The 10,503-nt window shown below is 36.3% G+C and overlaps 1 protein-coding gene across 2 annotated transcripts; it reads right to left on the bottom strand.

Moving 5' to 3' along the window:
* Window positions 1-7,023: 7,023 nt before the first annotated feature.
* Window positions 7,024-9,637, bottom strand: LOC147851996 (uncharacterized). 2 transcript variants are annotated; one of them, XM_087334135.1, is made up of 3 exons: window positions 9,358-9,637; window positions 9,074-9,140; window positions 7,024-8,789 (listed from the first exon to the last, which is right to left on the bottom strand). In XM_087334135.1, the coding sequence occupies exons 1-3, from the start codon at window positions 9,439-9,441 to the stop codon at window positions 7,291-7,293; spliced, it is 1,650 nt and encodes a 549-aa protein (XP_087190261.1). In that variant the 5' UTR covers window positions 9,442-9,637; the 3' UTR covers window positions 7,024-7,290. The 2 variants fall into 2 exon arrangements, with proteins under 2 accessions (XP_087190261.1, XP_087190260.1); XM_087334134.1 differs by having other exon boundaries at window positions 7,024-8,828.
* Between the last annotated feature and the right edge of the window lie 866 nt (window positions 9,638-10,503).

The raw sequence follows: 10,503 nt of genomic DNA on the forward strand, positions 1-10,503 counted from the left end.
TCATGGTAAATGCATGCCCCCCGTTTCAGCTCTCGAATCATGTCTCCGTTCACACACAATGCCTGTTCAATCACCTCACGTCCCCTGAATCCGTGTCGTGCACAAGAAATTTCGTGTTGCTAATAAGCTTTTCCGGTCACGCATCGATTGATTGTTCATATGAGGCCCTTTGGTTCATTGTGGTTTCCTAACTTGTGCCCCACCCCAACCATGTTTTGTATGTCGACCTCTTGGAGATGTCACGAGCTATAAGAGACAATCAGGTCATGCACAACCACCCAAACCAATGTTTCGCTTCTAAGAAGATGTTATGGAAATATCATGTACATGCACACATTGATACCAAATATAATCAAAGACTATGAGTGCTGGAAAAACACCAATCTAGGTGGTTCTCGTCTTGGAATGGATAGACAAGCCAAAACCAAAAGGATGGAGGAGGCATTGTCCAAAAACAAGAAATATCAATTAAGTGATAATGATTCATTAAGAAATTGTAGGGCTATCCAAAATGTATGCCTAATGGAACTATCTATAACTTAGTTGTAGTTATGTGTACACGTAGTTATGTATACACAACCCTTTAGTTAAGCATGTTTGGTGTTCGTGCAATTACGCCTCGTGAGGTTGCTCGACTTTTGTGTTGTGACAAGGGGGAATCTATAAAGGGAATACATTTGTGGACCCCTTTCATCAAGAAATCTAGTCTTAAACTCCACAACAGATATTTTTTGAACCTCATCAAACATTTCTCTTCTTCTACAGAAACTATTGTGAGATGATATTATAAACAAGTCAATGAGCTTGATTTCAAAACGCAACTACTTCCTAAATTCATATGTTGCACCTAGCTCTTCACAAATTGCCAACAAAGTAGTCACACATTTGTAATTGCTTGAAACAATATTGTTTCATACATTGATTTGACTATCATTTGAGCAAAAATTCTTAATTGCAATCACATTCAAAGTCTCGACAGCAAGCTTTTAACAAATAAGTAATGGAAAAAAACCAAACAAATGAAATATTGCCACGAGGAACATTAAGGTATGTATATCAAGTGACTTAGCTTGACATGTATCGGGTAGATGTCTTATCAATCAATAACTTTACAAGTAGACACGTATTTTATTGATCAGAAAACAAACACACATTGTCCTCCCCCTCTCTCTTATCATTCAACCTTGCATATTAAACACGTCGATATGATACTTTGTTTTCTAGCTAAGATTCTTAGGATTCCCTATACCTCGAAATTCCATAGCTCTCCTATTCCTCTCAAGGATTCGTATCCACACAAAATAATGATTGATTATAGAATTCTCTCAATCCATTACCACACTTCTAAACTCAATAATAATCTCTCTCTCTCTCTCTCTCTCTCTGCTTCAATGTATGAATAACCCTTTTTAGGAAGGAGACACATATCAAGTAGACATGTATATTGTGGTCCCATAGGTCAAAACTGGTCTCCTTATGGACAATAAAAAAAACCCTAAATTCTAAATTCTAAATTCTCTCTCTCTCTCTCTCTCTCCATATATTCATTATCTTCTTTATGATATTTTCAAGGAGGAAATACAATCCTTATAATTTTGAAAAGAAAATGAGATAAGATCGTAAGAAGCACATGTGTGCATATGTAGTGACATCATAACTAAGATATTCATAAATTAACATTGACCATTCCACGTTGCCACCATTTAACCAACCTTTCAATAATACCATGGTAAAGTGTTGTAATAATATGTTGTTGAAGTGAGTAATGACTTGGGGGGTATGTACGACACGCGTGTAGAACATGCTAATTTATAGATTGTTGGATATGTACACCTAATGGTAAAAAAGGTCACCACCTTGTACAAGAGCGCACATCATGACCATTTGCATGAGAATATATACCCTCACTTAAGCCTAAAAGCTACTACAATAAAAAAATCAATGTATAATTCATGCCTCTTAGGGATAGTCTTCAGCTACCCCAAAAACGTTTGGCTACATTCACACAACCAAATTAGCCAACGCGGCAAAAAGTACCATTTGTTATAGTTGTGTGAGGGTACACTAATGAAAACTAGATCAATAAAATAAAATAGTGATGATTGAAGCTTGATAATTAGTCAAACGCATCAGTAGTCCAACATAAACCTATATGTACTCTTGAACATTAGTTAACATTGCTTCATAAAGGGGCCTTGTGCAATAGGCACCAAACAACGAGTTTCATCAACCAATGAATTCATTATACATGTGTGCATACGTAACCTATATAATTATACCCTTAAGCATATGATTAACATTAATCAATGTATAAAGTGATGAAGAGCATTCATAACCTATATACTTATACCCTTAAGTATATGATTAACATTAATCAATGTATAAAGTGATGAAGAGCATTCATAACCTATATACTTATACCCTTAAGTATATTACTAACACTAATTAAGTTTAAACTTTTAAAGACATAAACAATGTAGAGGAAAATAAGAACCACATAACAATGGTTCCATAAACTATTTTATGTACAATGTTGAAAATCGTGTAATGAATGTAATCATATTGAAGAATATGCATTGTAGCCCTTGCAAATTCAATATATGTGTACAATGTGGTTTCCAAGCTCTATGAATGAACACATAAACATGAATAAATAGTAAAGCCTTTTCATACACATACCAATGTATGATGGAAGGAAAACATTTTAAGTGTTTGCTTACAATACTAGAATTAGAAGAAAAAAAACATTTGTGATATTCATATAACTAAAAAAAAGTTCCACTTGAGACCATGTATAACCTAGCCAGTGTGGCATGAACATAGTATGCAATTTTGATGTATCTCCAACTTTTCATGTCCAAGGGTTAAAAATGATAGCAATGCAACAACACTCGCCATTAACTTAAAAGTTAAAACCATGCAGGTGAAAGCAAGTAGTCTATAGTATATACATTAAAAATCTTGGAATAAATATGTCTTAAATGTGAAGTTATATTTAGAAATGGGTGTAAATTGTATCAATTTGTAGTAGATGAAGTCATCCTAACTCCTCATATTATATGCTTCCAATGAAGTATCCAAAGAAGACTCATTTTCTATTTTGTCTATTGAGCCAATAAATTGAACAATATCCACTAATACAAACCTAGCTCTACCTTGAAAATATGCATGCAATCATGATAAAATGAATTATGTATTTCATTTAGATAAGGGCAATGAATACATTCATCCACATGTAAAGCTGTCCTATTTTCTATCCTACCAATCAATATATGCTAACTCTTGCCCATTGCATGCATGTTCCAAATACATGGTAGGTTGACCCATTAACGACAATTATAAACATCCTAATCTTTTGACTTTTGTAACGATAGAGATCATATAGTTGAGCTCCCGAGTTCCCAATACAAGTGTGTCGTCTCAATGAAACTTTCACCAATCAAAACAAGAAGAAAGGACAGAATCACAAAAGGCCATTTGGGTCAGCAAACGTGTGATGCATTTGTTTATAATGATAATGTATGATAACAAGTAGCGTAAAACAAAATTGTAACCTTCATCGTCCTTTCTTATGTCCCCCAATTTTCACATTTAAGTTACATTGAAAAACCGCCCTGCCAGTGAAGTCCTCAAGTTTTGAAAATCTTTGAGTAACATAAATATTTTATCATTATCCAAAAGATCAAATTGTAAATGTAAATATTGAATAGGAAAATATACTCAAGCCCCCAAATGGATTAGAGTAATAAACCACAATTTGTAGGTTCAATGAAAATAAACTCCTACTTCATTATAAGGATGGTAACTAATCAAAGATTTTCTCTAAAAAATGCAACAAACATTTGCCACTTATTATCAAATTTACAAAAATTTCAGACAATTGATCACATTTGTCATTCAAATGCCTCACTTAATATTCCTTCATCACATAATCATAAACATAACATATGGAGACTATTAGCATAATCTGGAAATGCGAAGAACTTCCTCACTTTTACTGAATACTTAAGAGCAATGGTAAATTCTTAATAGCTGTAAAACATGATAAATTGTCTTAGAAATGCATTGTCACATGAATTCTGACACATACAAACTGGAATTTGGTAATTGCCAATTTTTATTTGGGGGTAGGTAACGCAGTAAGTACCTTGCTCATCATGCATGACTACCAATTCACAGAATTTTATGACATAATAATAGGATTACAAAGAATTATCAAGAACACCAGCCTAAATTACATGAAATTCAAAAAATCTAAAATTAGGTCTCTGATATAAATTTGAATCTCATCCTTTTGATAGCACACATGAACCAGAATAACCTTGATGCCAAACCACGAGGACAAAAGACAACTCTAACCAAAGAGACAATGACACCATTCATGTTATACGGCAAAATATAGAATAGAGCATTCATGGTGACACCTAAAGTTAGTGGTAAATAATGATCATGTGCAAGTGCCATTCCTATACAAAGGAACCCGAGATATGAGAACACACATTAAGATTAAATTGATACTGTAAACTTGAGGTGAGAATTATTTCATTGAATACACCCAGAAATAATTGGTTCCGAAGCGTTCCATTTGAATCAGATCACATTTTTGTGATATTATGATCTCACTCTTCTGGCTATTTGGTATATTCAAAGAAAAGGAAACAACATGCAAATAATTAAGATTGCCAGTTGAGTGTCACTACATCACAACTAAAATTACAAAGGAAAAGCAAGCCATATTGCTTCATAGGAAATCTCTAAGGTATTTTTTTAGCTCACTATCTCTTTTCAAAACCAAGAATGATGAATGTTATTGTGGTCCCTATAATTTTCATTCTTCAGCAGACAATGTCACACTAATACTAGTGTTTTTGTTGGATCATATGAGTTGGCAAAGTACATCTCTCCAAGTGAACTTGCAACCAATCCAGAGATTCATGTTCCTGATCCCTCCACCAATCAACAATAGGAGGCAAACTATATCCTTATTTCCTTGTCGACATGTGGAACTGAAGGTTTGTTATGCATCATCTGTTAGAACATGAAAGATTGCTGCTTTATAACAACTATAGGAGTTATTCTAAAGGCCTCACAATGTAGAGAAAAACAGCTCACAGACATTGGGGTATGTGAACATAGTATAGATGTGGGTGTGCACATATGTAGTCATTGACGAAAAGCAATTGCACAGATGAGATTGTGGGCTTCTGCACAGAACAGAATCTTGGAACGAACTGTCCCATGGTCAACTTATATCTGATCCATATTACACATTCAGGATTCCACGCAATCATTTGTCACACATTTGCTATGTTTAACATGATGTGGTAGAGCATATATATGCCCTCTTCTTTGAACGTTTCTAGTCTTAAGAGAGAGAAGACAAGTATATTGTTCAATACCTTGTCAAGGTATAGCACATGCACAAGAATGCAAAGATAGAGAAAAAAAACTCAAATGTAGATATAAAGTAGCTTAACACAGTGAATACCTTGTCAAGGCAAACACATGGTTCTAGGATGCCCACATTGTCCACAGCCCAAAATGTGAAAGCAATGGCTCTATCGACCGATGAGCCATATCCATGTAACCAAACATGGAAACATTATTGTGTAAGTAACGCTTTTCAACTTGTTATAAGGTGTAAGTTTGTGGGTAATTCTATACCCAATGAATGATAACTTTATCAACATGTCCACATCTCCTAGGAGCAAGTGAAAAGTCTTTGAGATCCAAAGGGTAAAGAAATATTTTCCATATTGTTAATGTTTCTGTGCCATTATTGCAATGGTTCAACCATACCCCACCCATATTTGGTGTATTTTGTTTATCAATATAATAAGGTCAAGCAAAGAATTAAGATGAGAGTCCTCCATGCAACTTGAATTGAAACATAGTCACATGAACCAAGAAAAAAAGCACAAAAAAAGAAAAAGAAAAATACAAAAAGCTTCTGAAGATAACTAAGAAAGATGGTACAAAGGTTCAACAGGGTTCGGTACTCCAACTCATAGGCAGGAGGCATATTTAAGCAAGATGTTGAAGTTGGTAATGATCTCAATTGAGATTCTAGTACCCATGAAGTTAGAACATTCTATGGCAAAATGGGAAGCATATTCACATCGAACAGTAAAGAGTTCCACTTGGTGGTGTGCGAAGTGAGAGAGCATGGCTAGTGAGTAAAATCCAAAACTTTAGCCCCTAACGATATAATTAGTGTTGTTTTTGTATTATGTTTCTGCAGGGTCAAACCTCTCTGACAGTTGGTCAGGTGGTTTAGACCATTGCACTGATGTCATAAATTTAAGAGAAACCAAGTTTGATCCTCACCATGTGTTCAACCTGTTCAATAGATCGAATGGATTGGCCCTGGATGTTAATAGTATATCTATTTATCTATCTTGCAATATCATGAAGTAGCAATGTCTCCATTAATAGTGCTTTCCACCCTTTTGTTCATATTATTGATGATTTCAACCATGTCCATTTCCAAATGAAAACTAAATTTCATCTGCTATGTTTCTTCATAGCATTGACAGTGTTCGTTAAGGCGTTGCATGACGCATAGTTGATTTTATTGTACTGGTTCTTATTTGCAGTTTGTTTCCTTGACAGAACTTCCAAATGCACTCACCTTTCAACTAGAAGTTGCAACATGGAGGTAAAGCAGGAATATTTGAAAAAGACGCATTATGACATATTGATGCAAGTGTATATACTGCATCTTTGCACCTTAATGTTTGCCCTTGCGAATAAGCATATGCTATCTGGGACAAGTCCCCATATTTGGCAAGTTAAACCAAATTATCAGAAATTGGGAAGGTTGAGATTATCGAGTCAAGACAGGTGGTTTCGATGTTACTTGGCGATTCTAGAGTGCATGCCACAACAATATCAACAATACAAATGCATATACTGCCAAGATTGTGATTTTTTGTCGGTTTAAAAAGCTGAAGTCTTGTGAATTATAAGTATTATTTGAGAAATTTTGATAGAGCAGCTTCATTAATAAAAGCAGAAAACATGTCGCAACAAAGAGTAATAACAACTTTTTAGAATTTGGTGACAGTCATGAAATTCCATACTTTCAAGAAAAAATTTCATGCTAACCATCAAACAACATTAATAACACTGAAAAGCAGTGGTGGTTTGCAATTACTAACCTTGTTCCAATCACGAAAATATACACATTAGGATTACATATGCCGGGCTCCATCTAGTCATAAAACCATTTCCTGTCAAGGTGGGAAAATTGACTGGCTATCTAACAATTTTTTGCAAGACATTCGAAACTCAATTCGGTAACCTTGGCCTCAAACTAGCACTGCGAGAAAGTTTCAAAGTTTCCTCCAAGTTGTAAGATTTCCTACATCCAGGGCATCGAGCATCGTTGATGATAATCTTATGATGACAAAAGAGGCAGAGTCGAAAGCCACAAGGGCAAGGAAGAAAGGATGAATCTGTAGTATCTAATTCTTCGGTGCATATTGGACAATGTGAAGGTGCTGGAGGAATCCCCCAAATGCTCCCTCTCGAGTTTCCCCATACTGTACTTCCGGATTGCATTGGAAAGCTATTTTGTTTCTTCAAGCAAGGAAGTGTCAATGGTCGAGACATATCATCAGGTCTCCATGCTCTGGATGCATCTGCTCTCATCCTATACCCAGAATTTTCTGGCCTGAACTTTCCCTGAGGTTTTAGCACACATTTCTCCATATCATTCCTCCATAGTTCAGTGCTTCTTTCATCTATTTGATTGTTTTCTGGAGGATTTCCATCAGGGTTGTTATTTTCTTGAAGAGCTTCCTGAATATTTAAGGCATCTGCTACAGTTTCCCAATCCTCCACCGCATCATCATCATCATTACCATGACCGTCTTCTTCTTCATCACTATCACTACAACTACTTCCATGGCTACTGGTGGATCTACATGTGCTCGTCTCGTTGCTCAACCAAGAAGGTGCTGAACCTGGACCATCTAATACTGCAATGTTGCTTTGGAATTTTCGATCATTCATGCATACACCAGATTCAATGGAAGAATAAGAGTTTTGCCGAAGAGGCATCGAGTCATCCCCGTTTGTGTCATGGGAAGGTAAACTTAGATGATGATTGACAGAGGAATCTGATACGTGCACCACATTGGGGTGCATTTTCCTGTTTAGACCATCAATGAAATTCTTTGAACTAGAGATGTTTACATCTGGTATGTCTTCTTTGTCATCAGTATGACTTATGATTGCCATGTGAGTATAATCTTCTGAAGATTGTGACAGGGAAACATCTTTATTCTCATTGGCATTTCTTCCAATGGAGATATAAAAGGCATCATGTGAGTATTGGGATAGGGCATCCTTTCTGTTGTCATTGGTATCATTTCCTGCCATGTGGAAGATATTTTGCAAAGATTGTGATAGGGCAACACCTTCACTCTTCTCATTATCATTGATGTGAATGGAATCTTGTGAAGATTGTGATAGAGCAGCATCTTTGTTCATCTCATCATCATTGAAGTAAATGGAATCTTGTGAAGGTTGGGAAAGGGCATCTTCCTTGTTCTCCTCAGCATCATTTTCACCAGCCATATTATAAATGGCATTTTGTAAAGATTTTGATTCCACCTCTTTGTTAATCTCATCGATATCGCTTCCATCCATGTGAATCCCATCTTGTAAAGATTGTGATAGTGCAGCATCATTCTTCTCATCGGCACTGCTCACACCCATGTGAATGACGTCTTGCAATGATTTGGATAGGGAAACCTCTTTGTTCTCCTTACAGGAACCAAGAGCTGATGTACAACATCCAAGTTGGTTGGCGTTTATAGACACTATCAGATAGTAAACTAATGTAACCAAATTTCCATGACATCAAAACTAGTGTAACTAACCCATTCCCTATTGCACCAAACTAATATAACCGAATTCAAGCTTGCATCAAATTAACATCACCCAATTCTTTATTGCACCAACCTTATGTAAACGAATTCCATATTGAAACAAACAAACATAGCCCAATTCTCAATCACATCAACATATGAAAATTTCAAATAAAGAAGGAGCTTCTGAGACTAACCTTGAGCCAGCCATTGTTCACGGCGAGCATCGAGTTTACACTGTTTCAACTTGGCAGCTCTATGGACCTGAAGAAATACAACAAATTCACATGAGCCCAATATATATGATAACTTAGGCCATGCAAAACCCTCTTTTTCTTTATATGCTTAATAAATATATGATAGTGTTAACCATTTATCTTCATCACATTAGCTTCAATGGAATATTCCAGGACCTTTCGAACTAAAACAGAGTAAAGCAAGAAATAAACAATTCATAGGCATGTATTGAATTCAAGCTTACCCTTTTCTTCTTTCTTGGTTCATTAGCGAGTGGAGAGGGTTGCTTTCCAGAAGGAGAGATGATGTGGGCATCCATCTGACACATGAAGAAGAAGAAGAAGAAGAAAATAGAATGACCAAAGAGGGCAAATCAATGGGGGGAGAGGGTAGAAGAAGGGGAAATGGGTATGTAGTTCCCAGCAAGTAATAAGAAGAAGATAATAGAGATAGGTTGCAGACAGAGTATGGTCTATGGTGGAGTTCACTAGTCTTTTGTGTGTGTGTGTTGAAAGAGAGAGGATGGAGAGAAGGGTGTGCAGAGAGATCCCCTGCCTCTCATATATAACTAACCTTAGGTCTGGTACCAAACCAAACCAAATCCAGATCATTCTGATGTTAATTGCTCTGTATATATATATGTTATGTATGTATCTAGGAGGTATCAAGACTCCCCCCCCTGCCTCTCATATATAACTAACCTTAGGTCTGGTACCATACCAAACCAAACCAAACCAAAGCCACCTCATTGTCATCAATGGTATTTGCCATGCATATCTATGAGGTGAGGTATATGCCATACTCTCGTTTGGGTTCGGGTTCGGGTTTAGGTTTAGGTTTTGGTTTTGGTTTAGGTTTTGGTTTTGGTTTGGGTTCAAGTTGGGGTGATGCCCTCCCTAACTCTATAACTCGACCATCTCAGTATTGAATTTGCGCTCCAATGTTTTTTGGTTCGATCTTCTGTTGGATTTGTGCCTTCCTCTCGTCCCAGGTTCTTGCGATGCCCTCTTTTGACTCGACAACCCGACCGGATTGCGTAACAAATATATTTCATGTTTGTTGACTAAACTCTAAACTCTCTCCTATCTGAGAGCTTGTCTGTCGCTACCTCTTGTTTAGGTCCATAAGATTGCCCTCCTTGACTTGGTAGCTCGGCCTTTTTTAGTTTCCGATCCAATGTTTTATTTTGTGTTTCTCGTATTGGGCTTCTTCTTCTGCTTCTTCACAAATGTCGCTTTAATGTAGTGACAGATTATGCCATTGTGATAAATACATCCATAAACCTTGAAATGCACAAGGTATCAATTAAGGGTTATTTTCTACAAGTTAGAACCATCCAAAATCCTAGGCATGTGTGTGTGTTGCCGAAGGAGTCATAAATTATGCATTG

The sequence above is a fragment of the Azolla caroliniana genome, unplaced genomic scaffold (assembly GCF_043228905.1).
Source record: "Azolla caroliniana isolate FFs.n. ecotype wild unplaced genomic scaffold, voAzoCaro1.0.p SCAF_18, whole genome shotgun sequence".
NCBI lineage: Eukaryota > Viridiplantae > Streptophyta > Polypodiopsida > Salviniales > Salviniaceae > Azolla > Azolla caroliniana.